Source organism: Delphinapterus leucas, chromosome 6, assembly GCF_059928025.1.
Source record: "Delphinapterus leucas isolate spDelLeu-1000000601 "Yukka" chromosome 6, BTC_Dleu_Yukka2, whole genome shotgun sequence".
Taxonomy (NCBI): domain Eukaryota; kingdom Metazoa; phylum Chordata; class Mammalia; order Artiodactyla; family Monodontidae; genus Delphinapterus; species Delphinapterus leucas.
The window spans coordinates 23243045-23270278 of NC_143134.1; the positions used below are offsets into that span (position 1 = coordinate 23243045).

At 57.4% G+C, this 27234-nt stretch overlaps 1 protein-coding gene across 6 annotated transcripts; it reads right to left on the reverse strand.

Moving 5' to 3' along the window:
• Positions 1 to 1208: 1208 nt before the first annotated feature.
• Positions 1209 to 23473, reverse strand: SORBS3 (sorbin and SH3 domain containing 3). Of its 6 annotated transcripts, XM_022562865.3 has the most exons (21): positions 23372 to 23473; positions 20290 to 20446; positions 19909 to 20026; positions 18250 to 18443; positions 17275 to 17338; positions 15030 to 15068; positions 14485 to 14578; positions 12687 to 12777; positions 12325 to 12411; positions 12174 to 12227; positions 11250 to 11336; positions 10662 to 10708; positions 10084 to 10217; positions 9814 to 9866; positions 9641 to 9687; positions 9355 to 9469; positions 7073 to 7198; positions 5743 to 6051; positions 4831 to 4934; positions 4132 to 4238; positions 1881 to 2049 (listed from the first exon to the last, which is right to left on the reverse strand). In XM_022562865.3, exons 2-21 carry the CDS (start codon positions 20389 to 20391, stop codon positions 1988 to 1990), a joined length of 2034 nt encoding a protein of 677 aa, XP_022418573.2. In that variant the 5' UTR covers positions 20392 to 20446; positions 23372 to 23473; the 3' UTR covers positions 1881 to 1987. The 6 variants fall into 6 exon arrangements, with proteins under 6 accessions (XP_089768973.1, XP_022418571.2, XP_022418573.2 ...); XM_089912847.1 differs by lacking the exons at positions 1881 to 2049; positions 4132 to 4238 and adding an exon at positions 1209 to 1740; XM_022562863.3 differs by lacking the exon at positions 4132 to 4238 and having other exon boundaries at positions 1209 to 2049.
• Positions 23474 to 27234: the final 3761 nt, after the last annotated feature.

Genomic DNA, 27234 nt, shown 5'->3' on the forward strand with positions numbered 1-27234 from the left:
AGGCTAGCATGTTCGTGAGGAATGGTCACTTCCATGGCATGGGCTGGGCCTGCCAACCTAGCAACAGACCATGGTGGGGACTGGGGTGGATGGAGAAGTGAAAGCAGGTCTTGTTCTTCAACCTGCTGTTTAACCAGCAGTGGAGCCTGGGCCGCACCCAGGCACGAGGAGCCTGCCAGGGACCGGCCACAGCCCTGTCATTCACAGGCCTCTCCCACCTGTCCTGATAGAATTAGCCACCACCGCCTCTTTCCACCCACCTGGGGTGCGGGTGCCCTAGGTGACAGGCCTAGATGACAGGATTGCCAGGAAGAATGTAAGAAAGGCCCAGCCCGGGGCCGCCCCAGGGACCTCACGCATGACCTTTCTTCTCCAGGGCCTCTGGACAAGGACTGCGCAGGCATTTGGTAGACTGTGCAGAGAGGCAGCAATAGTCATCAGATCTGACTTCAGGTCTATAATGATGTGACCCAGAAAATTTCTCTGCCTCAGTCTCTCCTCCTGTAAAATGGACTCATAACCTGCCTGTTGGGATGCTTACATCAGATAACATGTGGGTAACACCGTATGCCCCGCTCATCTCCCAGCAGTGGCCAAGAAATGGAGCTTTTCTTCCCGATTAGAGCGGCCAGGCCCAGACTATGCCCCTACAGGAACCACCAAGCCCCAGAAGAGTCGCCTTGGCTAGCTGTGCCCCACCACTCCCAGCTTCCTGCCATCGATTGCTCAAAAACCCGAGCCCAGAAAAAGAAAGTCAACAAACACACTAGAACTTCGGTGTGGAAATGGAGCACACAGAAGGAAAACATTAGGAGCAGAACAAACAGGAATGTCATTTAGTTCAGCAACCCCATGGCAGCTCCAGAACCAAACAGCCCGCAAACAAGGCCACATTCAGCTCCCATCTCTGGTTTCTCCCCACAGTCAGGCCTTGCCCTCATCCCTGTGACGTTAGTTCTCTCAGCACTGCTTGCCAGACAGCTGCCCGACCCTTGGGGCTGCCCAATCGTGCCGGACACCTGAGATCTTGAGAGATAATGATGGTTCTTTTGCAGCCTCCCGTTAAACACACACACACACACACACACACACACACACACACTCACTCATTCACATCCCACCTGATTCCCTACATTATAAAGAATTCCCATAACCCTAAGCAGGTGGAGCCCTCTCCCACCACAAAGGAAAAGGACAGGAAGGCAAGGTCCCTGATAGCCAGATTTATTTTACATTCTCTTCCACAGGGGACTTGGGGGTTGGGGGCCGCTGGGCAGGCAGGAGGACAGCACACATCAGTCCCCCTGGAATGCATCTGGGACAGGACAGTCCTCGGAGGCCCCGCCCTTCCTGGGCGCTACAGCAGCAGGAGGATAAGCAGGACCCAGGTCCAGGGCTTGGCAGCCTGTGGGAAGAGGGAGCCTTCGGGCAAGACCTCTTGCCAGGCCTCGAATGCTAAGGAAGTGCTGCGTCCATCCTCTCACTCCCAGGCCCAGCTGGAGGCAGGAAGACAAAGGGGATGGCAGGCAAGCTGGAGTGAAAGGGGAGGAATCCCTTCCAGGCAAAGACGGCCTTTGGTCTCTATTAGGTTAGGAAGCTGGTCCTTGTTAGAGGAACCCCATGGGGGTGAAGCTGGGAGCGGGCCCCTGTTAGAGGAAACGCCATAGCAGGGTGCGGTGGCGGACGCGGGGGTCTGGTCTCAATAAGGCCTGGAAATAGTCTCCACTTCAAAGCAGACCTCTATATTTGGGGAGTGGGGTAGGGGAGGAAATAAAAGGGCTGTTAGAGGAATGCCTGTGAATTGTGGGTGGGAATCAGTCCAGGGGGCTTCGAGGGAGGTTCCGTGGGAAAGGCTGCTGAGGTTGTCTGCAGATGCCAGGGGCTCAGGTCCTGGGGGAGGAGGATGGGGGGGCGTCCTCTCTCCCGCCCATAAGCGCTCTGCTCCCCATCCCATCCTGGCTGGGCTCCGAGTTGCCATGGAGACCACTCACACCGGGGCTACATAATTTCCAGGGAATGTCCCAAATTTCTGGGTCCTCCGGGAGACACCTGAAATAGGAAAGACAGAAAGAGCATTCCCCACGTTTTACAAGAGGAATGGGGTTGGGGGAAGTGAGAGCCCTGCCCTCTGCTGGCAGTGCCCAGAACTGCAAGTGGAGTCCCGGTCCCAGGGAGGATTTGTTTTTTCTCGCTCCTGCCCCCTAGAGGCAGAAGCTTAGACGGGACAAGCCACACTTCATGATTTCGATAATGATGGACGAAATCTGAGCACTCAACAACTGTGTACAGCTCTGCACACAGCACTGAATAACCCCACCCGTCCTTGGGAAAACAAGGACACAGGAAGATGAATCACAGAACTTAAGCTGGGAGGAATCTCACTGGTCTAGTATGACACCCTAATTTTAGAGATGGGGCAGGTAAGGCCACATGAATTCCCCCAAAGCATTCAGCTGCTTAGAGGCAAAGGAGGGACTAAAATCCAGGCCTCTGTCTGCTACAACCCCAAAGAAACCTGTGTGCTGGGGTAGAGGAGGGGAAATGCTAGAAGACACAGGAATATAAAATGAAATTAAAGTCCTGGACCTTCCCTTCCCGGCAGGCAACCATTCCATCCTCTCTTATGAGCAGCCCAGGCCCATCTTGCCCACAGACCTTGCTGATACTCCTCTCCTGCCCGGAGTGCCTCCCCTCTCCCCTCTCCTCTCTCCTTCCCAAATCCTTCCCCTGTTCCCCTACTTCCTCCAGAAAGCCTTCCCTGACCTGCACTGTCCAAAATGATACCCACTAGCCACATGTGGCTGCCAAGCACTTGAGATGTGCCAGTGTGACTGAGAAACCGAACATTCTAAACCCTTCCTCTAAAAGCACTTGTGGGGCTTCCCTGGTGGCGCAGTGGTTGAGAGTCTGCCTGCCGATGCAGGGGACGCGGGTTCGTGCCCCAGTCCGGGAAGATCCCACATGCCGCGGAGTGGCTGGGCCCGTGAGCCATGGCCGCTGAGCCTGCGCGTCCGGAGTCTGTGCTCCGCAACGGGAGAGGCCACAACAGTGAGAGGCCCACATACCGCAAAAAATTTAAAAATTTAAAAAAATAAAAAATAAAAGCACTTGTGGCTTATTCCACGAAAGTGGTGCTTTTTCCTCTTGTCTTTATTAGGAGTTGTAAAAAAAAAATGCAAAAGTAGACATGTACAGAGTAAAATGAGAATGTGCCCCGAAGCCCACCCATCCAAGTAAGGACTGGTAACAAGGTGGTGCTTCATAATCACTGGTGTGTCCGAAGCTTAGTCAGCAATGAGGTGCTGGGATTCAGATGAGAAAGGGGGCTGCTGCCAGGTCAAGGGGCCACTCCTCCTTAGGCAGCCAGCCCTCCAACCTCTCAGGCCCTGCAGCCTGCTGAGTGGGAGCTTCCCCAGGATGTTCACTGCTCTCTGAGGACAGCCTCATCCTCTGAAGCTGAGGCCTGGACAGGGCCTGCCCACTCTGGGAAAAAGCCTGCTGGGTTGGTCACCTTGAACCAGGCCAAGGCCAACCTGAGGCTTCCTGCTTTAGTCCTTTGCCTGGGCTGCCCCTGGGCCAGCCCCGAGAGCCAGGATCTTTCTCCTCTCTCTCCTCTTGGGGGTGGGAGGAGCTAGCTGCTAGCTGGGGGTGGGGATACACAGGTGTGAGACTTGCTCCTTTCCATCGGGGGCTTAGTGTCTCAGGAGATAGGACCCTTCCCCTGCAAGGACTGCTCCAGAGACAGAGGTGTATGATGGAAGGAACAGGGGCCTGGGGGTTGGGAACCGTGCTGCCCTGAGTCCAGCTGGCTTCGCCAATGATCCTGAGCTGGTCTGCTTTCCTCCCAGGCCTCATCCCTCTTCAGGGAATGAAGGCAGGCAACAGAAGTGCTGGCTTTGGGGAAGCAGCCAGTGCCCGGCCGGAAGGGTGGGGGATGGCCAGTCCGTGAACCTTTGCTGAACCAGCACTGGCCGCCAGTAGCAGCCACCCCAATCCCCCCAGGGACCCTGAGATACCCTTTCTGAACTGCCCTCAGCCCATCCCCCACAGGACCTGGAGATACCCCTTCTGGCCTGTCCCCCAACGCATCCCCCTAGCACCCTGAGATACACCTGGCCCCAGCCCACATACCTACAAACCAGCCGTCGTCACACTGCTGCATGACATCCACCCAATCCCCCTCCCGCAGCTCCAGCTCATCCTCATTCTGGGGCCTGTACTGGTACATCGCCCGGTACCTGCAGGAAACATCGCCATGGCAACCACCAGAGCCCTCACCCCTTCCCCAGACCAGGCCTGGAGTGTCTTAAAACCAAGGCAGCCACATCCTCTGAATTTCCCAGCGTCTCTCCATGCTCCCATTAGCCCCTGGCCCAGTTCCAGGGATGGCGACTGTGTCTGGCTTTAGTGCATTCTTCCCCAGGCCTGCTCCCTGCTCTCCAAGCCCTAATCACCCAAACCCCACCTCCTCTGAGTTCCCAGTGCCTTCAAATCTGTCCTACCACTTCCCACACTTTGCGCACACACGCGCTGACCTCAGGGCTGGAAACGCAGTGAGGAGACGGAGGTCAGGGGACCCAGTGTGGGAGGCTTGCTTTAAGGCCCAGGGCTGGCAGGGACAGGTCAGGAACACCGCAGACAAGCACCTTCCCGCCCCCGCACCCCCGACCCCACCAAAATCACCCGTAAGCACTGTAAGGACAAGCACTCTTTAGTAGGAATTTACCAACTCCATCCTGCGATGGGGGGAAGAGCAGGTTAGGGGGTCCGTGTGCTCAACACCCCCTGCGGGGTAGCCCCCCCCGACCAAGCACCCCAGACAGTACTCACAGGGTCCAGTGTATCTGAGTGGTGTTGGGGGATGAGGTCCCCAGCTCCAGCGGACGGCTGGAGCCTCCAGGATGGGACAGAGCTGACCCAAGGGTGCTGAGACTCTTGGGGTCCACAGGAAGGCAGGCAGACACATGCAAGCATGAAGGAGGTGAAGTGAACGGGCCTGCCCACCTCACCAGGAGCAGCTTCCCACGATGCCTCATCTTATCTCGCAATCCCCACAGCACAGGGAGATCTGTCTGACTGTTTCACTTCACAAGTGCTGGGAAGTTGGGCCCAGGTAGGGTAGATGGCTGATTTGAACACGTGCACGGACAAAGCCGGGAGCAGGAGAAGTCCTATGCGCTGGCTCTGTCTGCCCATAACAGTTTGCTGAGTGAGTGGATGAACCCAGGAGCAGATGCACTTGTCTGTGAGCTATGTCAGCACGAGGACCAATGGCTATCATTTACCCATCAGCTACTACCTACCAACTACCCCTCTGCACCTCTGCAGTGGGGATTACTATCCCCATTCTACAGGCGAGGAAACCCAGAACCAGAGAGGGCAAGCCATCTGCCCAAGGTCACACAGCAGGTGAATGGCAGACCCCCAACTCATGGCACACCCTGTCCCAGAGGCTGATATAGGGAAATCCCAAGAGTGGATTCTGGAAGGTCAGGAGGTTGGTGCTGCCTTTGGGTCCTACCTAGAAACTCCTGCCTCCCTGGGCTGCAGCTCAAGGACAGAACCAAGGGTCTGAGGTCCTCAAGGCCAGGATGGGGCTGCAACACAAGGTTCTGCCCAGTCACCCCACTAGTCTGTCCTGAGCAGTCTGGGAGGGATTCCGAAGCACAGAGCATCACAGGAATGGGAGATACAGTGCGCGGAGCAGGGCTCAGCTCTCCGGTCTAAGGCAGGTCACCTTACCTGGGTCTGGGGTCTGGGCTCCTGGGTGGGGAAGGAGAAGCCAGTGCGGCGGGGGGAGGTCCGGCCCCCCCAGTCGGTGGGGTCAAATGGGCTGCGTGGCATTAATGGGGAGCTGGGGTGATGGGCCAGGCGGGCAGTGGTCAGGCGAGGAGATGCAGGGAGCTGGGGGCTGTCGTCGCAGACCCGAAGCCGGGGCTCCCGGGTCACTTGCACGTAGCTGGCAGGGAAGATGCCCTGGCGCCCGGTGCCTGAGATGCGGCCCTCATACCAGTGCTCGTTCACCTTGCGGATCAGGCAGATGCGCTCCCCCTGGTCGCAGAGAGGGAGTTAGTACCTGCAGGGCCCTCCCGGGTGCCACGTACCAGAGGTAGCCTACGTGGAACAGTGTTATTTAAACCTAACACCTTGCACAAAGGGATCAGGTTCAGAGTGTGTCAGCAGGTTATACAGAGGTCACACAGCTCAATGCCAGGCTGGTAAGAAGCACTGGGCAGGCATTAGCCACCCCTGCCATGACTGGGTCCTTCCCTGCCTCCGCCCTGGGTTATCCGGTCACCACTGCATAAAGAAACAAACTCTCTGAGGGCAGCTGCTGCGTCCTCAAGCCCCCATGCTGACTAGTGTTAGTGGGGCTGCCCTGGGAAGGATGGTCTCTGGCCTCCACCTGCCCCCACCTCTGTCCATCCAGCCACCTCCTTCCCCCTCTCCCCCTGGGCCAGCTCTTCTGGGGAAACATTCGCTAGTGGCAGTCATGGCCTCTGCCCCCAAAATCAGCCAAGGGAGACCAGTTCCCTGCTTTCCAGGACATTTTTCAAGCTTTCTGAACCATGATCTATAGTAAAAAATATGTCGTAACAACAATCTAGTACACACACAAACATATATACATAACTGTCTAAAAGTTTGTAAAACATCTTTCTACATGCAAGGCATTCTAAGATTTCCATTCTATTAAATATGCTGAGGTAATTCCCTGGCAGTCCAATGGTTAGAACTCGATGCTATCACTGCCATGGGCCCAGGTTCGATCCCTGGTTGGGGAACTATGAGGATCCCGCCACCAGAGGAAAAAAAAAAAAAAAAAAGCTGACTGTGATCCTCACAGCCTATCAAACTGCAATTTGAACAAAGCACAACTACTCTAGAAGTTTTGAACATTTAAAAAATGGGCAAAATTAAGTGAAATATATCCAAAGAGACTGAGGAAAAAAATCTGAAATACTACTGAAGATGGGCACCCCCGATTTTTTTAAAAATGTTTTTACTGCACATACTTACCTGTGTCTTCACCTGCCCCTGCCCTGCACCCACACTCCCTGCCTGGCCGCACCTTTCGGAAGGAAAGTTCCACCTCCAGATCCCCCTTGAAGTTGTACTGGGCCACGGCTTCTCCATACTCCAGCACCTGGTAGGTCGGAGGCTTGATGGGCTTGGGGATCTCATCTGCAGGCAGCACCTGTGGGAAGACAGGGCATGAGAAAGAGTCACCTTGGGCATCAACTGGGCACAGACCTGGGGCTCCTGGGAGGGTGAGGCAATATGGGCAAGATCTGTCCCCAGCCCAGAGAGGAGACAGACACCAGACACAAGACTGAGGGTGGCCAGGGGTGAGCACAGGAAAGGGGGTGGTCGGTCCCAGAATGCTCCTGGAGGAAGAATTTCCATCAGAGGTATGTGGAGTGGGCATTATTAGAGTGGACAACAGCAGTGCAAATAGGAGACAGTTTAAATTGGAGCACAGAAGGACATGAGGAGTTCCAAGGAGCAGGGAACTCCTGGTTACCTAAAAGTGAGGATCTACCATTTCACTGCTGCTGAGAACCAAGTGTCCCTCCTCCTCCTCCTCCTCCTCCCCTTCTACCCCACCAGGTGCCCTGAGTCCCCACACTCTCTCTGCTTCACCCTACCCAGGAAACCAAGACACTAATAAACTAGTTCCTACTAAGATGTAAATGATTGATGACATAGAATACTATATATACTTTGTGGAACTTCAGGATCAGGGACATCGTTCTGAGGATACGGGAGGTCTATTGATGCCTATGAGATGAAGAGCCTGAATTAGATGACCCAATCCATGAGTCAAAAAGGAAGCCACAGGGCTTCCCTGGTGGCGCAGTGGTTGAGAGTCCGCCTGCCGATGCAGGGGACACGGGTTCGTGCCCTGGTCCGGGAAGATCCCACATGCCGCAGAGTGGCTGGGCCTGTGAGCCATGGCCGCTGAGCCTGTGTGTCCGGAGCCTGTGCTCCGCAATGGGAGAGGCCACAGCAGTAAGGGGCCTGTGTACCATGGGGAAAAAAAAAAAAAAAAAAAGAAGCCACAAAGGAAATGAGAATAGTTTGAGTTGAGTGAAAATATCAAAATCTGTGGGATGTAGTTAAAGCAGTGCTTACAGGAAAATTTATAGCATTAAATGTTTACATTAGGGGAAAAAGGTTTCAAATCAATAATCTGAACTACCACCCTAAAAAACTAGAAAAAGAACCTAATGCAAGCTGAAGGAAGGAAATAACGAAGTGGCAGAAATCAATGAAACTGAAAACAAAAATAGAGAAAAATCAGTGAAATCAAAAGTTGGTTCTTTGAAAAGTCAATAAAATTAACGAATCTCTAGCCAGAATAAGAAAAGATACAGATTACCAATATCATGAATGAAAGAAAGGACATCACTCTGCATCTTACTGACATTAAAAGGATAATTAGGGGACTTCCCTGGTGGAACAGCGGTTAAGAATCCGCCTGCCAATGCAGGGGACACAGGTTCGATCCCTGGTCCAGGAAGATCCCACATGCCGCGGAACAACTAAGCCAGTGTGCCACAACTACAGAGCCTGTGCTTTAGGGCCCATGTGCCACAACTACTGGAGCCCGTGCTCCGCAACAAGAGAAGCCACTGCAATGAAGACGGAATGCAGCCAAAAATAAATAAATTTTTTTAAAAAAAGGATAATCAGAAAACATTATGAACAACTTTTTGCCAATAAATTAGATAATTTAAAATTCCTTAAAAGATGCAAATACCCGAGATAACCTGTAGCCCTATATTTATCAAATCCAGAACCTGTCTCTGGATTCAGATTCTAGATCTTCTACTTAACGACTTGTCTCTGAACCTTAGCAAGTGCATCTGCAAAATGGGGATGATTTATCACTTTCCCACATTAATGAGGGGAACAAGGGAAGTAATAACACGTAAAGAAGGTGATGCAAGTATATGTGATTTGTGAACTGTCACACGATTCGTACTCTTGCCAGTTGCAATTAGAATTTTTCCCAAAGATAGCTTGAGAGAGGTGGATTCTGAGTGGTGAAAGTGGGGGAGGCCGACAGGGCTGGTGGCCTCTGGTACAGGAACTGAGTTGTTTGGTTCTTCCCCCCTGGGCTGGGCTCCACCTTTAGCCCTCATTTAACAAACATTTCCTGAGAGCATGAATGAGGCTGAGACTTGGCCCCTGCCCGGAGCTCACAGTTTTACGTCTTAGGAAACTTGCCATTTGTGAGGGAGCAGCCAGCTCCAGAGAGAGGGGCCCTGGATGGTTAAAGGGGTCTCCACTCTCTGCAAACCCATCCGCCCGCCCAACCAGGCCCCTGCTTGTTGTTGCCCTGCTCACCTCCACGTAATTAGCAGGGAAGATGCCCAGCCGGCCGTGGTGCTCCCCCTCCAGCCAGTTCTTGTCCACCTCCTTGTGGATGTAGACAATGTCACCCTTCTTTAGAGTCAGCTCCCTGAAGGCCAGAGCAAGGACATCTAGCAACCTGAGGTCCTCCAGGTCCTCCTTCCCTTCGGACCCTGCGCAGCGCACCCAGAGTCCTCTCCACCCTCTGGGGGGCCCACTGCAGCTCTGTCCTCCCAGAGACTGCCCCAGAGGGAAGGGGAGGGAAGAGAAGGGCACTTACTTAGGGGACTGTGCCTGGAAGTCAAACTTGAGCCGGGCGGCCTTCCTCTGGGCAGGGGGAGAGGACAGAAGGACTGACCTCAGTCAAGCAGCTGGCAGGTCGGGAAGAGCAGCCACCGGGACCCACCCCAGGCCCTCCTTGCACCCTGACCCTAACGCTCCCACCCCCCTTACCTTCTTCTCTTCCTTCCTGGCTGGGCTGCCCCCTGGTTCAGAGGCACTAGGGTCTGTGGAGAAGCACTACCTCAGCTTGGGAAGGCCATGTCTGGGGGGCAGGGCTGGGATGGGGTTCTGCTCCCCCTCCCCGCCCAGGACAGGAACCAGTGGAAGCAGGGGGCTCCATGACCTTCCTGCCACCTCCCCCGGGGCCCCAGCACATCTGGTGCCTGGTGGTGGTGGTGGGCGTCTGCCTGGGTGACAACAAGAGCAAGATCTGGTTCTTACCTCGGGTTGAGGAAGGGTAGTCGAAGTCCCTCCGACCTAGGAACGGGCTTCCTCCGTCCGCCATCCTGTGGGCGCTCAGGGAGGAACCCTGGTAAAGTGCATTCGGGGAACTGGAGCTCCAGGCGGAGGCCGGGCTGCGCGGGGGCACACGAGTGAGCCACCTGTCTGGAGCTTCACAGCCTACTCGGCTCACCCCTGACCACCCAGATGTCCCACCCACCCCCTTCTCCCATCACCCGCCGCCTCCTCCCAAGGCGTCTCCCAGGTCCCGAGCTCTCAGCAGGATGTCCTACTTCCCGAGCGGTAAAGGCCTGGAAAGGGTGCGGCCCGGGGTGGGGAGGCGGGAGTGCGCGGCAGGATCCCCTCGCCGCCACTACCCGAGTCCCGAGCTGGGGGTAGGCTTCCCTCTGCGGGCCTGGGACGGCCCCCCTGGCGGCGAGCGGTGGATCGGGCCCCCGCCGGCCACTTTCCGCGCTCCGGGCCCCTCCTCCCGCCGTCAGTGTCCCGGGCTCGCCCCCTCCCCGCGCCACGTCCCCGCCGGCGGCCCTCCCGCCCCGCCCTGCTCCGCCGCCACTCACCGCGCGGGGGGCCGCGGCTCCCGGGACCGTCGGGGCGCCTGCGAGCTCTGTGCGGGAGACGGGCGCGGTCAGGGCCCGGGACGCCGGTGCCCGACACAGCCGAGGCCGCCGCCTCCGGAAAAGTTTGCGGCTCGTAGGAGAGCGGGAGGGGGAGGAGAGGGGCGGGAGGGGGAGGGGTCCTAGAGTCGCCTGCGCGGGCGGCGGGCTGGGAACTGGAGGAGCGAGGAGCCGGGGGAGGAACCGCGGGTGCGGAAGGGGGAGGGGAGGCCGGGAAATCGGGGCCTGGTTGGGGTTGGGGTCCCAGCGGGCTGAGGTCTAGGGGGCGGGTCGAGGCGGGGAACCCCTCCGGGTCCCGTACGGCAGGCTGCCGTGGAGTCGGCCTGGGAGGGTTCTTAGGGGTCACTAGGAACAGTGAACGCCCTGCATTTTAGGAAGGAGAGAGCAAACAGGGATGAAGTCTCCCAAGGTCGCGAGTGCAGCTGGAGGCGACGCCTCTCGTCGGCCTGCGCCTCCCACCCAAGCCCGGCAGCCGCGGCTCCGGGTTTCTGCGTGCCCCCCCACCCCGGGAGGGGGCTGGGAGGCCGCTACCTTGGGGGATGGCTGCCCGGTCTCAATGGCACGCAGGTCCTTGTCCAGCTCGGCGCTCAGCTTGGCCAGCTCTCTCTCCAGCAGGACCTGGCGGCGGGTTATGGGGGGAGACTTGGACAGCGGGGAGGGGCGGGGGGCAGTGCACCGTGGGGGGCACTGGTCAAAGGTCAGATGTGCGAAGCCCAGTGGGCAGCGGGACAAAGCACACGGTGCTTGGGTAAAGGGCTGGCTCAGGGCACAGGGCCAGGCCAGGCTGCCTACCTTTGGGCCTGCCAGGAGGTGCGTCTCAGGGTGTCAGGGGGGCCCTGCCCGCTGACCAAGCTCACCCATCCCCTACTCCCATAGTAATACTTTAGTACTTCCTGATGTGCCTCAGTACCATTTTCTGTTGTATTACTTCTCTGTTCAACAGCCTACAGGACTCCCTACTTCCTCGCCCATCAAGTCTTCTACGGCCTTCCACAGCCTGGCTTCACTCTTCCACAACCTGCTTTCCCTCCCACTGCCCGTCCAGCCGGCTGAGTGTTCACACACACACACACACACACACACACACACACACACACGTCCCTCCAGCCTTTGCCTGTGTCTCCCCCATCCTGAGCCCCTCTCTCTGCCTGTCCTCCAAGCTCCACCTCCAAGAACATTTCCTGACAATTCCAGCCCAGACTAATCACTCCCTTCTCAGCTCCTGCTTTGATCAACACACAGTTTTCAGCACACATTTACTGAGCACCTACTGTATGCCAGGCACTGTCCTGGGTGCTGGGGGTATAGAGGTAAACCGTATGGGACTGGAGAGGGTCAGAGCTTTGGGTCCGTGGCCTTTGCCCATGGTCACTGGGACCAACACCACCCATAATCTCCCTCGTTGTTCCCCCAACATGCGGTCTCCCCTCCTGCCCACCTGCCCGCAACACTCACCTCGATGGGCTGGGGAGGCTTCTCAACAGGGTCATCTACCAGTGGTTTCTTGGGCTAAGAGTGGGACGAGTGAGTCAGAGGGGGTGAACTCACTCCCCAAACGCACTAGCTGAGGGTGCATCCTATTCTAGAGAACCAGGCCTACACTCACCTTCTTCCCAGTCTCTAGTTCTTGCAGAAACTGGTTCCAAGATTCTTCCGTCCAGACATTGTCTGCTTTCTCTCGGTGTCTGGACACCTGCATAGGGGTGGGTAGGCATCAGCTTGAGTAGAGAGGTACTGGGACACTGGCCAGGCTCAAAAAGCAGGCTTTCAGGCCACTGTCCCACCCCATCAGTGCCCTCCTAAGAATTCTGGGCTCTTCTGGCTGCACAGGCCCCAAGCTATTATCTGTGCTGTTGCAGCCGAGGGCCTGGCCAAAGAGTGTGGTGGTGGGAGAAGTGGGGAGGCGGGGGACGGGGGTGGGGGATGGAGGGGACGGGGAGGGCGGTGGGGGGATGCTGGGCGAGCTACCTGATTTGGGGTCTGGTGCAGGGAGGAGGATGCTCCAGCATTGCAATTGAAGGTGTTTCTAAGAAACTCTTCGGAGATATCCCAGCTTCTTCTAAAAAGAGGGAAGGACATCTCTTCAGTTTCCTTTTAGGGAAACTGAGGCATGCCTGAGCACACAATCCTGGGGAGGGAGCTGCACCCCCTCCCCACCTGCCTCAGGGCTGTGGAAGCAGTATTAAATAGTAAAACGTTATAAGCTCTGAGTTCGAATCCCAGCTGGCCCCACCACTTGGCTGTGTCATCTTTTGGCAAGTTAATGAATTCTCAGAGTCTCTGATTCAACACCTATAATATGAGAATGATTCCCACCTTCATAAGGGTGTGGTAAAGCTTAGGTGGGGGAACATAATGTGAGACACCCAGGAGAAGGGCTGACACACACATCTGCTCCAGGAGTGGCCAGTCCCTTTCCTGCTGGCCTTGGAATACCCCACATTTGTGTTCCGTCTGGCCCTGTGACTGTGGGTATGTATGTTTGGGCAGCTTCGATGAAGCTAATCGCCATGACTAAGTGCCTTGCACCAATGCCCAACGGTGTGGGACTATGTCTTAGCCCCAGGAAAACCCAGGACGGGGCAAAGAGCCTGCAGGCCTGACCCTGGAGCTCTGGGCAAGTTACTTCTGATCCGTGGGCCTCAGTTCCCTGAGGTACTGGATCAGTGATGTCATCTGTCACATTTGCCTTAGTTCCCCTCCAGGGCTTCCTTCTTGGCTGGCTGAAATGTTCCAGCCTCTGCTGCGTTTGAATGTTTCCACCAAGTAGAACCATTGTACCAAGCTTATCAAATGATGGAATGTCTGACGGGAGGGTCAGTATTTGTTGGCTGTAACTATGACTCCATTCTCTATTTTAGAAAGAACATCAGTCATAACACTGATAATGAGAATGGAATACATTGTTCCTAATTTAAGGAAGCTCTAGTCATAACTAAGCCTGTATAATAATAATGTTTGTGGAGACTTGCAATGTACCTTGATCTTCACGACCACCCTCTGATGCCCACTTAACAGATGGGGCTAGTGGGGCGTAGACTGGTTACCTCGGTCAAGGTCACATGGCTAGTGGCCGCACACCGCCTTTAATCCAGAACTCTGGGTTCTAATCTTGAGCAAATCCTAGTCTCTACCTTATCGATGATGCCAAGAGCCACAGCCCAGTTAAGACCATGCTGATGCGGTCACCCCCTCCCCATAAAGGAATCAGAAACTCATTGATTACACTGTGACAGACAAGCTCCTGATTCTTAAGCTTGGGCTGAGCTCCTCCAGGGCCCTGCAGCCCGTGCTGGGCTCAGGTGGTTTGCACAGAGAAAAGGAACTCCGTCCTTGACCTATCTGGAGGGTTCCTCTCTCTGCGGCATCTGGGAGAAAGCTTGGGATCCTCTGTGCCCCTTGTTTTCTTCCAGGCTTCAGAGTGGATGGCCACAGGTCCCAGGTCCACGCCTAGTCATGGGCTGCCCCGCTCTCCACCCCATATGATGAGTGGATCTTTGGGGTGATGAGTTCCTGCTGCCAACCACAAAGGCATCACAGGCGGTCCTGACCGGGAATGGCGCAAAGTCCATCCCTGCCCGCCATTCCCCTTTGGCTCTGGCGGGGAGGGGAGCATCTGGAGCCGTGGGGACCCTAAGAAGGGGCAGAGCCATGGAGGGGAGCCAGCCGCCCTGCTCCAAGACTGTGCCAGCTGTGGCCACCAGGGGGCGACAATCCCCACAAGGAAGCCAGCGCCCCTCTGCAGCTCCTCCCCACGTTGGCTCACCCGCTCAGAGACGACTTCTGGCCTGGCCTGGCAGCAGGTCTTTGCTGGGGCCCTGGATGCCTTGAGTCTGCTGAGGTGGCACAGGAAGAAGCCACTGAAAGTGGGAGAAAACAAGCAGGGGTGGTGGGAGGTGAGAGCTGGGGTTATGGGCGCCTGGGTGACCCCTTGAAGGTTCTGGCCCACACCCACCCGTGCTCCTGGATGGCTGGCGGGAATGGGAGTGATAGTCTGGACCACGAAATATGGGTTTGGGGCCAAGAGCTTTACATTCTTTACTGAACCTTCCAAACATCTCTGGGGTGTTCCCGTTTTACACGTGAGGAAAGAGAGGCCCAGAGAAATCACGGCCAGGGCTAGGCATCCGCTGGACAGTGAAGCGGAGGCTCTTAATTACCATCTACCAGGGCATTTGGAACTCGTGGAAATGGGCTATACAAACTTCTCAAGCTGAGCTCAGCCAACTGGGGAGCCCCAAAGCCAGGTGTGGCTGCAGGGAGGGGCAGATGCAGGCGCCGGGCTGGGGTGGGACACCCGCACCCCCTCACCTTTGGGTTCTTCCTTGAAGGTCCGGTCCAGCTGCAGGTCTGTGGGAGCAGAAAGGACCAGGTCAGGGCTGAGGCAACAAGCGAGGATGCGGAGCCCCATGAGGCTGCCCCAGAGGCTCCCAGCACCCCTCCTGCCTAGAGCAGGGGCCAAGGGGCTGAGTCAGAGCCTGAAGAATGTCCCGAGGGAGGGAAGGAATTAGGTTTCTGGGAGGGCTTGAAATGCCTCTGGCCGACTTAGGGCCTGAGCGAGCCAACAGGGGCAGTGGCCTCGCCCAAACCCTCCTGCCCCTCCCTCCCGGCGTTCCCACACACACCCTCTCCCTGATCTTTGCAGACCTGCACTCACCAGGTCAGTTTGGGGAATCCCACTTCCCCTTCGCCCTCTTTCCCTTTCTGCACCCTCTTCTAAACACCTGTCCTTCCCCCTTTGCCCAGACCCACTCCTCAAGGTGCTCAGGACTTTCTGGGGCCTCCTAGGAAGAGCTACTGACCAGGCAACCCACTTGATCCCCTTGGCACGCAGACACACGACCACAGTTCTGACCTTGAACGCAAACCAAAATGCCCCTCTCCGGATCCCACACCTTCCTCCAGCTCCCGGAGTTTTCTGCTTTCCTTTGCAGCAAACTGCTGGCCGTAGGGAACTCAGTGTCTCCAGTTCCCCTTCCCGATAAGCAGGCTTTCAGCCTGAGCCACCCTCATCAAGTACCCCAGTGACCTCCGCCTTACCAGATCAAAGGGCAGTCCCGCTTGACCATCAACAGCATCTGTCACAGTGGATCACTTCCTCCTTTTGAAATTCCTTTTCACTTGGCTTCAGGGAGACCACTCTGGTTTTCCTCCTGCCTCCCCCCGGGCTGCCCCTTCCCAGGCTGCATAGCTGATGCCTGCCCATCTCTCAAACCAAGTGCTTCAGGGCTCAGTTCCTGGGCCTCTGTCTCTCTGTCTCCCTGGGTGATCTGGTCTAGTCTTCTACCTTAAAGATCACTGTCTATTCCAGGGACTCATAACCTTAGCTGCACATCGGAGTTACTTGGGGGAACCTTTAAATCAAAATCTCTTTGAGTGGGTCCCGGGTATTAACACCTGCAGCTTAAGCCTCGCCTCTGAACTGCAGACTTGTATATCAGTTGCCACTTTGGGTGAACCTTATCGAAAACTGAACGCCCCTTAGGCCTGCACCTCTCGCAGCCTCCCCTGTGTGTACATGCATTTACAAAGGGCAACTCCATCGACTCACTCAGGTTTAAAGTCATCCCTGACTCGCCTCTTTCAATCCATCAGCAAATTCCCATGACTCTGTGTCCGGAATCCCACCAGGCCCGCTGCTACTGCCCTGGTCCGAGACTCTTTAGCCTGGATTCAAGCCAGGCCTCCTGACTGGTCCCCCACCTCCGCCCAGCCCCACCTCTTCCCCGCCTGGCAGCCAGAGGGAGCCTCTTCAGCCATCACTTGTCAGAGCCTGTCACTCACTCTTCTGCTCAGAGCCTCTGGGTGGCTCCTCAGTTCTCACAGAGTAAAAGCCAAAGGCTCTGGGCGACCAGATCCCAGCACCTCTGTGATCCATCTCCTGACACGTGCCCCTCTCACTGTGGTCCAGCCCCTCCCTGCGGCTCCAGAACATGCCCGGCCTGCTCTGCCTCTGGGTGTCTGGTGCTCCCCAAGCGGCAACGCTCCTCCCCCAGCCCTGCAGGGCAACTCCTTCACACCCTTAGCTCTCTGCTCAGATGCCACTTCTCAGGGGCCTTTCCCGACTAGCCTGCGTGAGGTGGCAGCCTCCCTGCGCTGGGCACTCCCCCAGCTTTTTTTCCCTAGCCCTTCCCACCACCTGCCATGTTAAATACTTATCTGTTTATTCCGTGACCCCCGCCCCCCGCCTTAAGCTTCGCTGGGCAGAGACATTCTCTTTTGCTCCCTGTTTTGTCCTCAGCACCTAGAACAATGCTCAGCACACAGCAAGTGCTCAACAGTTGGTTAAGGGACTGACTGAACAAATGTGTGACCTCATGGCTTCCCAGGTCCTCAGAGGACACCGGGAACAGTGTCTGGTCATTGTACCCCGAGTACAGAGAGGAGATTGGCGGCTCCTTCCTTTGGCCTGTTTTAGCAACCACTCAACACAGAGCCTGGGGTGGGTGGAAAGACTTCCCTGGGCAGGTAAGTTCCCTTTTCTACCCCTTACTCCCCAAGCCCCAGGGGTCCGAGCCCACGTAGGCAGAGAGAGGGCTCTGGAAGGGTGTCTCACCCGGCATTTTCCGGTGAATCTGCTGGAACATTCTCCGGTACCAGTCCCTGGGGCTGTCAACACTCTGGGATGAGAGAAGGCGAAGTCAGGCTACCCTCCCGATACCAAACCACGGAAGTTTTCTCCTCCCTGAGTCCTTTCTCTGGCCACCCTTGAAGCCCCAGCGGGTGGGCTGTGGTGACATCTTTAACAACCATAACTTCGTGTAGCGTGTTACGTTTGAACAAGATATATGGAAGGATCTCCACCAGTGATGGTCCCTAAGCTGTGAGATTTGGGGTAGTTTACATTTTTTTCCTCTTAGCTTTTCTGTATTCCTGATGATTCCACACAGAACATGTGTTTCTATGTAATGAAAATTAAATGCAACAGTATCGGTGGGGGGATGGGGTGGGAAAGGTATTTCACATCCTCTGCCTTACCTGTGACGCTAAAGAACCCTGGGAGGCAGAAGGGCATGTTACCTACTTGAGTTTCACTTGAGGGTGAGGAGGTGGAGAACTAGAGGAGGCGACTGGCTCAGGACAGGCCTGGGGGTGGAGGAAGGGCAGGTCCCCCGCGCCTGGACCCCACCCCCGGATCCTCCCACACCTGCCACCCCTTGATGCCTTCTCATCAGGACTCTCCCGTTCATCCCTTCAGCCGGTAACTTACTCAGCACCCGTTTCACGAGTGCCGTGCCAGGTCCTGGGGCTGTGAAAATGGGGGTCCCTGCCAGGGTCAACCCTTACACTAGTGGCTCTCTACCACTGAGAACCTGGTGGGCAGTCTAGAACCCCCCCCAAAAAAAACCACTGTGCAACTCAGACATGCAAGAGTGCCTGTAATTTTATGGGGCTCATGATCCCCCAAACCCATCATGGTTGAACCCCTGCTTTAGTCTGGCACGGCTTGGGTACAGCCTTTGTTGTCAGAGGTGGAGCTCAACGTGGGTCCCTGGGCCCCATCGATCAGTGGCCCCAACCCTGGACTCACAGATCGGGGTGCAATAGGCATGCCGCTCTCATCCACAGGCCCGATTCCCTCATACTTGACCCAGCGCTTGTTCAGACGTTTGCTATCCTTGGTCCACGTGGCTGACCAGTTCTGGGGATGCTGGGAGGCAGGGGTCTTCTGGTTCCCAGAAGGCCGGCTCCCAGGACCTGGCCAGGTCTGATACCAGGCAGGGTCTGTGGGGCATGTACAGGGGGAGCTTTAGCAAAGGGCAGGGGTCCCACCTGGGCTTGTTTGTCCCTTAGCTCCTCAGAACGCTGATCCCTGTGGGTTCAAAAGTTTCAACATCTCCTTGTCTGTCTGAGTTGACGACACAGATTATCCAAATGTCCCCATCCCCAGCAGGACCACAGGCCTCTGTTTATTTTTTAGTAGTTAAAGTGAATGAAAATGGATTTTATCTTGAGAAATCTGTGCCCGTCCCCACTCCACCCTGCTTTGCTGGGGATGTCCTAAAAGTTTTCAGAAGGAGAGCCAGGATCGTCACTTGCAGAGGATGCCGGGGGGAGACAATCCAGGTGAGGAGGCAGCGGGGTGTGGCAGAAAAGGCCCTGGGGCTGGGGGCAAAGACTGAAGCCAGACCTGGGCTCTGCCGCCTACCGGCTGTGTGACCATGGGCACAGCAATCAACCTCTCAGTGCCTGTTTCCACTTCTTTAAAATGAGGGTAGCCATGGCAGAGATGCAGGGAGGGCTAGTGTGTGTGACTGTATTCAGGGCAGTGCCTGACACACAGTCAACGGGCAAGGGACAGAAACTCATTCACCAGAACTTTCAGCCCCCAGGTGTGAAAACGTAAGGGCTTCAGGGCAGGATGGACGAGGGTTTGAATCTCAGTTCAGCCTCTGTGACTGAACATCCCTGAGACTCAGGTTCTTCAACGGGGAAGATGTTGATAATCAGACCTTACCTTGTCAGGATATCAAGGGATGACGTGAGATAAGGCCTGTAAAGTGCCTTTACAGTGTCACAGAATTCTCTACGTGCTTAACAGCTATTTGTTAAATGAACGAACTACTTGACACAGGGCCTGCCTCAAGGGAATGCTCAGTAAAGGTTGCCACCCTCCTCAGGAGAGGGGCCCTTGGGGTGGGCCTGCACCCAGGAGGCCCCAGGATCTCCCAGACCCCGTGGCCCAGGCGGGGCTGACTCACAGGATCCCAGGAGCTGGCAGGCTCCCAGAGCTGCTTCTCCGGCCTTCTGCTGGGCCAACAAGTACAGACCGGAGCAGACCTTAGGGGGCCTGTCTTGAGTTCAGCCCCCTCCCCTTCTATAGGCAACACACGCTCGCATTCCTTCACCCTCCATCCCCAGTCCAAGCTATCTCCTGGCCATCTGGAGGTCCACCGGGCCCCTAAGGCTATGTCCCCTGCACAGGGCCTTCCCCTGGCACTGGGTGGGGCAGGCAGGGGAAGGGATGTGTCAGCCGGGTCTCTCCCACAGCAGTTTCCCTCTCACAGGCCAGCAGGCTCACACGGGAGGGGCAGTTAGCTGAGCTAACTGGCCCCAGGCCCTCGAGAGGCCTCCATCCACCTCCTGCCCCTCCAGCCTGACCCAGGGTGGAGCCATAAGGCAGGGCCCAGGAAGCTCTGACCCCCACCTCCACGGCGCTCCTGGAGCACGTTTTCCTGAGCAGACCCACCTGGGTGCCTGGAAGCATCTCTCCTTGGTGGGAAGTACCCATTGCACACGGTCCTGGGCGCAGGGTCATGGAACTGGAAATTAAGGGTGTTGGAGCCACCATTCCGGATCACGGGCACCTGTGGGGAGGGGCCGGGAGCAGCAGGCAGCTCAGGCCCGGAGGGCTCTGCAGAGGGGTGGGAGGGATGGCTACTAGGGCACAGCCATACCCCATGGGGACGGCTTGACCCTCTCCAGGAAACCAGCGAGGCTCTCTAGAGCGATCACCCACCTCCTTCCCTCCCTCCATCCCTTTAATCCTCCCTCTGCTCCCCAACCTGTCCTGAGAGCCCCCCACCAACTACAGGCCCCCAGTAACCCTCTCCCTCGCTGTTTCACTCACCCGTGTCCCCCGGGGGGATGACCCTACATGGGCCCGGAGGTGGCTGGGGATGAAGTCATCCAGGCTGAGCGCAGCTGGGAGGCTGCGGGCTGAGGCCTGCATGCTTGGGTCAAGGCGGGGGGACCCTGGGGGTACCAGCTGCTCCTCTGCGTGTCCTCTGTGGGGAAGGGAGGGGGAAGGGAGAACCCTGCTGGATCCAGGCTGCCCGTGCCCTCTGGGCCCGACCTCGGGGTCGGGCCAGCTGGGTGGGAGCTCACGGACCCGGGAGAAAGGCCAGTGCGGGCACCCGCCTGCAGGCTGTCCGGGCCGGCTCCCAGAGGCACAATGGACCGCTTGTTAGGCCGCGGGCAGGAGCTCCGGGTGGGAGTGGGGGAGGGGAGGCCGGGCCGGGAGGAGGGGAGGCTGGCCGGGAGCGCGCCTGCTGGCCAGCCTCTCTGGGGCGCTCAGTGCACAGCGGGGCCCTCTCCCCCGGAGCGAAGGCAGAGGGAACTGGGGCAGCTGGCAGGGAAGGGCCTGGGCACTGGGACTTTGTTTCAGTTCCCTCTGCCACCCCCAGGCCCTGTGTAGGCATCTGCTTGTCAGCGGGCACAAGGGGCTACTCAGGCGGGGGGGGGCGGCGCGGAGAGGCCCCGGGCCACGGTGAGGCCATCCGCGCACTGCCCAACAGGGCCAAGGTTCCGGGGAGGCGGAGCACGCCGAGCATTTCCAGGCCGCGGGAGCCATTCCTTCTGAGCTCAGTGGAGTATCAGCTCTCTTCTTTGGCCTCTTTGCTCGGGCTGAAGCCTCAGAGGGCTCAGGGTGCCCGTGAGGGGTGGGGCGGGAGCAGAGCAGTGGGGGAGCAGGAAGGTGGACCTGCTCACGCGCAGGCGGTGCTGAGTGTCACGCACATGCACGCACACGCACAGATGTGCTCACACGACCTTCTTTCTCCTACACCTCCAGGCTGTTTTTTGAACAGAGGGCCTTCCTGGGAGTACCATGCCTGACTGGTCAGCTGGGTTCTTCTGCCCCGGGCAAAGGTTAGGTCAGGGGAGAGGGCTCCCAGCAGCCGGGAGAGGAGCCGGTGGGGCTTTTCCACCAGAGAGCTCAGCTGTCCCGCCTCACCCGTCCTATTGGACATGGCCAGAGGCTGAGCCAACCTCTGCCACCTTCCGGCGCTGGACCAATTCTGGCACTTTTGTTCAGAGTTAAGCCTTGCGCGTGCCTGTGCGGTCTGGGGACTCACAGGAGGGCAGCGAGGGCCTTGTGAGGTGCTGTGTGTGCAGGGTGGAGTGTAAGCACAGTGCTCCGAATGTGACTTGCGCAGGGGGTACCATGGGGGGGGTGATGTGAGCAGCATGGGCATTGTGGGTACAGAGGGGGGTCAGCTGAATAGTAGGCGGGGGGTGTGCAGTGGAGGTGTGTGTGTGCAGTGGAGGTGTGTGTGTGTGCAGTGAAGGTGTGTGTGTGTAGTGGGGTGTGTGTGCAGTGTGTGTGTGTGTGCAGTGCAGGGTGTGTGTGCCGTGGAGGTGTGTGTGTGTGTGTAGTGGGGGGGGTGTGTGCAGTGGATGTGTGTGTGCAGTGCAGGGGTGTGTGTGCAGTGCAGGGGTGTGTGTGCCGTGGAGGTGTGTGTGTGCAATGGGGGGTGTGCAGTGGAGGTGTGTGTGCAGTGGAGATGTGTGTGCAGTGCAGGTGTGTGTGCAGTGGGGGTGCAGTGGAGATGTGTGTGTGCAGTGCGGGTGTGTGTGCAGTGGGGGTACGTGTGTGTAGTGGGTGTATGTGTGTGCAGTGCAGGTGTGTGTGCAGTGGGGGTGTATGTGTGCAGTGCAGGTGCATGTGCAGTGTGGGTGTGTGTGTGCAGTGGAGGTGTGTGTGTGCAGTGCAGGTGTGTGTGTGCAGTGGGGGGCTCATATGAGCAGCACAAGTGTTGTGGAGGCCAGAGGGGATGAAGGTGCAATGGGGGCTGTGATTACCGCTGTACGCAGTTCCTGCTCAGCCATGGTGGGGGGGCGGTGCTGCAGGGTACACACTAGGCTGGGGGCAGCTCCCTGACTCTAGTCTGAGTGGGGATTCCCTCTGACATTCGAAAAGACCTGCTGGGACCCAGCTTTTCCGGGCCCACCTCTGGCTGTGAGGGGAGTAGAGGGCTGAGGCTGGAGGAGGGGCCTCTCACCAGCTGGATCCAATTAGGACTCCTACCAAAACCGAAACAGGCAGACACACCCCTGTTCCTGCTGCTCTCCCTCTCTTTGCGGGGGAAATTGAGGCGGGGGAGAGCGGGAGATCCGAGGGCTGGGGCAGGCTGTTTCCTAGCCGCAACCCCTCCCCCACCAGCTGACCACCGGAGGCCAAGTTGCGAGGTCAGCACTGGCAGTCCTGCCCATCAGCTGACCCAGCCTGCTTTCCTCTCCCTGCGGCCCACCCTGCTGTGTTCACTGAGAAGGGCCCTCCAGTAAGGAAGGGGCGGGCAGGAGCTCTGCCCACACCACCTGATTTTCCAGGGTCTGCTGATCCTTGGTGGCCCAGCCTGACCCTCCCCAACACAGCTCCCGGGGGCGCACGTCTCAGGATATGCAGGGGTGGGTGGGGAAGGGTGGGCTGAGTTTTCCTCCTGGCGGCTGCACCAGGAGACGATAAGGAGGACTTCTCGCAGGGAAGATGGAGGCACAGGGGTCAATGGGTCCAGCATCTGGCAGAGGACAGGGGTGCCAGGAAATTCCTGGGGTCCTCCCAGGATTCAGGCAGCCTTTCACCCTGGCAGCCAGCTCCAAAGGGCTAGAAGAGGTGAAGTAGCCCTGCTGTAGCTGGCAGACGCCTTCCTCCCTCTAAGTACTGCCCTGACCTTGGGGGCCTGGCCCTAGGCGCATTCTGGGGTATTTTCCAGCTACAAGTCCACGTGGACAAGGACAGGTTTTCTCGAATTTCACCTTATCTGGATTGAGGGGGGGACTTCTCACCTCTCTCCTCCCCGGAGTTTGGGACCAGGACCCCGGGGGGAGGGGCTCCTTGCCTTCCTCTCGTGTTGGATGCGGGTCCCTCCTCGACTGCGCCCCCCCCCGCCCGCCGCGTCTCCTCTCCACCGCCTCTCCTTCCCGGCACCTACCTTCCCAGGCGAGCAGGTGGCGGGGACTGAGGACGCCCGAGAAGACAGGAGCATCTCTGCGCGGCTCCTGCCTGGCGCAGCCGCGACGGGCCCTCGGGGAGGGAGGGCGGGCAGGGAGTCCGGGCTGTGCCGTCCGCCCTCGTGACCGGGTCAGGACAGGCTCCGCTAGGCCGGCCCCTGAGGAGGAAGAGGGGAATCGACGGAGCCGGAGTTGGGGGAGGGGGGCGAGGGCCCGCGCTGGGAGGAAGGACCGTGAGAGGCGCGCGCGCGGCGTAATGTGTCTCCCTGCGATCTGGTCCGTGGGCCGGACTGGAGTGGAGGGCGGGGGCTCGGGCCGGCCGGCCCGGGGCGGGCGAGTGCTCCCCGTCGGGGCGCGGGCGGGCGGGCAGCGAGGACGGCGTGGGCCCTGCCGGGGGCCGGGCCGGCCGCGAGGCGGCGCCGGGAGGAACCGCCCAGGGTCCCCGGGGAGCTCACTCCGGTTTCCCAGCTGCTTCCCCGGCCCCCACCGCAGGGCGGGGGCCAGCGAGCGCCACTCAGAGTTTCCAGCGACATTTCCAGCGGGTGGGAAGGGAGCCGCTGCACGGCGGAGCCAGGACAGAGGGCAGGAATGATTAAAGAACCCGGGTGAGCCAGCAACTGATACGGAGCCGGCGGCCTCGGAAACGGGACCGGGATGCAGAAAGGCTGGGGCCGAGATAAAGGCGCCGCACAGGCAGAGTGGCCTAGGGGGCCGAGTTTAGGCCCTGCCGCCTCTCTGCCCACTTGGGGAGAGAGTTTGTGATTGCGTGAGCGCGCGTCCGGGCGAGTGCGAACACACACACATGAGCGCATGCACTGGCAAACGGGCGGATGCTCACACACGTGCAAGGCCCGCGGAGGACAGCGCGGGAGGAAATCGGCCTAAAACAGCGACTCGCTGGGCGTGCCGCGCCCCTGAAGAGGACGAGGGCGGGGTCCATTTGGCGGGGATGGGGTTACCAGGGTCTTGGTGTTCCCATACACCGTCCTTGTTTTGATCTTGCTGCTTTTCCGCTGTTCCTGCTGCTCTGACAACGGGTCCCAAGAGCCCGCGCGCGCCAGTTGGCTCCCAACCCCTCTGGCCATCCCATCTTCCCCTTCTCCCCCAAGCCTCTGTGCCGGCATAGGGCCTGTTACAGCGAGGGTACTTAATGAATGCTTAACTGCTAGTGGACAGACTCTGGGGTACCACTTCTTAGCCCCTGGCTTGGCTCTGGGACCCCAAGCCCACCAGATAGCAAATACCTGCTGGACAATCTCAGATCTATTTTGGGAGTGATCAATTATAGATTATGAAAATATGAAAATGTTTATCGCAGACCTACTGGGAGTTAGATTGGTGCCCTAAGGTCACCATGCACTTCAGAGTGTTTCCCAAGCAAGCACATCATTCAACTCAAAAGTTGAGAAGAAAGGGAATGGAGAAAGATGAAACCGTATTTTTAAGTCCCTACTATCACTGATGCTATCAGCTATATCTTTTCCCAGTTCAGGTAAAAGAGCTATCCGGGTTGTGGGGAACCAGCTTGAAACAGTCTCACATGTGAAAAGCGGAAGGAGAGGCTTAGGTTGAGAAGAGGCTTGAGAGAGAGAGGCATGCCACCTAGCTTCCAGTGTCTGCAGGGCTGTCAGTGTGGCAACAGACTGGCTGCACCAGCAGACTGGCTGCATACTCCGAAGCAGATCCAAGGTCTCCAAGAAAGAGATTTCAGAGGTTCCAAGTCTGCCACTTGTGGGGCATCTTCGTAAAGGCAACTGTTGCACTGAATAAGGGAACTGAACCAGATCCCCCTTTAAGGCCCCTTCCAAGAAACTCTGATTCACCAGGAAAGCTGAAGGGATGGGGGTGGGATGGGTAGCCCCTGCCCACAGAAGTCAGCTTCAGAAAGGAGGGGGGAGATTTGGGACTACCTGAGGGCAGGCAGCAGTGCATCTCCCCTCTCCTAAAGCTTGGATACCTGCCCACCCTTAGGCGCCATCCTCTTCCCTCCCTCAGGGACAAAGTATGTGCCTGCCTCCCCCGTCACCAGTTTTTTTCCCCACCTGTCAGGATCCTTGCGATTAAGGGCCACATCTCTTTCATGTTCTTCCTTTTCTCCAAAGATGGTGAAGCTGACAATCTTCCAACTCCAGGAATCCTGGCCATACCCCCTCTCACCAGCAGTGAGCTTCTCTTATTCTCTAGGGCTCTGACCTGGACTCCAAGATAAATATTTAATGTAGAGGGTGCAGCTGAGCCGACAAAGGTCCCAACTTCCTGTTTCTCACAAGGGGAGGTGGCAGCCATGGGCGAAGAGCTGGGGACTGGCTACCAGCCTCATCTCTATGGGGACGGGGAGTCCGGTAAACAGCTTTGTAGGAGGAGGTGTGGTAGGCCCCGCTGGAGCCTTCCTCCTAAGCTGCTTTGACTTCTTCCTGTCCGCTTAGGCCCTGCTGAGCTCATCACCTTCTCTCTCAGGTCAGAACCTGCTTTGCCCTGGCACCACTGGAAATAACTCTCCCTCTCAAGAGTCACAGGCTGTGTGCTTGGACCAAGGAGGAGCTCTAACAGGACCCCTCCAACACACAGCCTCACAGGAGACAGGATGAGAGACTGGTGGGAGCACAGAGCCTAAGCCTCCTTTTCTGCCCATGTTTAGGGAGAAGAATCCCTCCTCTTTGAAAAGTGGGAGATTAAAGGAAAAAGAGGAGTGAAATCCAGAGATTCAGCCAAAAACCAGGTGTCTGATTTCTCTGCTCCTCCCCCCAGCCTCAGCTCTGCTTGCGGCTGGCCTGACCGGGCAGAGAGCTGGCATGGCTTAGGGAGAAGCTGAAGATAGGGAAGGCCGTGCTAGGTGACCTAGCTGTTGTCAACAACAGAGCAGATTCCTTTCATCCCAATGCACTATCTCCTCTGGCCAACTCGCTTATCGCCTGACAGGGACCTCTGTTCCTGTGAGTCTTCCCCATCTCTGGCACGGTCTTTTGTCAGGGGACTGCCTCTGCCTCCTCAGGGCCACCTGAGCCATAGTAAACACTGTTACATAACCGCTGTGTTTTTTCTAGCTATCTGATCCTGGTCGCAGCGGGCCCTACCCTCACCCTGCTCCTTGAGGCCGCCACCTTTTGTTCCACGGATTATCCCCCGGTGGCCCCCGTGTCAACTCAGGTCCGTCCACGCCCACCACACTACAGCATGATTAGCCAAGAGACTACCAATAGATGTGGTGGCTCTTCACACGGAGGGGGAGAGGAGTGTTGGCTGTTCATACAGGAATGTGGGTCGCTCTGAACACCAGCCTCCGTCACCAAGAGGAAGGATGAATGGAAAGAGCACCTAGCTAGCTTTTTATTTAAGTGAGTAGGGTGAGCAGAGAATTCAGTTTCATTTCTCCAATGGGAAAAAGGAAGCCAGGGATCCCAGAAGACGTAAACCTGAACTCTCAGTTCTTGAGGAGTGTCTGTGTCTGGTGCTGGGGGTCTGGCGTTTGAACGTCACACTCAGATGGACCCTGAGCAGGCAAGTGGCTCCCGGGCTCTGTGCCTCAGTCCCCCCCACGTTAGACAAAGGAAGAGCATCTGCTATTCCTTCTTTTCTCCTCCACAGGAATGAACGAACTCTCGTATATTCTTTAGTTAGGCTATGAGCAGGTGTTTAATTTGTGCTCTCAGAAGAGTGTTTTCTTCCCACCAGGGATACTGAGCAAAGTCCACCCGAATGGACTAGCAAAGAAAGCACTGTCCCATTTGAGGATTTTGGACTTCTCTACAGGGGAAGGCCACAGTGACCCATTAGTGAGGAACTGAAACCAAGTCCCATCAGAGACATGAGTACAGATCTGGACTGTTTCATCCCCTGGGCTCCA

Bases quoted from the DNA above. Each gene is read 5' to 3' on its own strand.
- SORBS3 (XM_022562865.3), bottom strand. From the start codon at position 20,391: ATGCAGGCCTCAGCCCGCAGCCTCCCAGCTGCGCTCAGCCTGGATGAC. The intron at 12,228-12,324 runs GTGAGTGTAGGC...TCCCACTCTTAG, and splicing joins AACTAGAGACTGGGAAGAAG to CCCAAGAAACCACTGGTAGA. The intron at 9,470-9,640 runs GTAAGTGCCCTT...TCTGGCCTTCAG, and splicing joins TTCCAGGCACAGTCCCCTAA to GGAGCTGACTCTAAAGAAGG.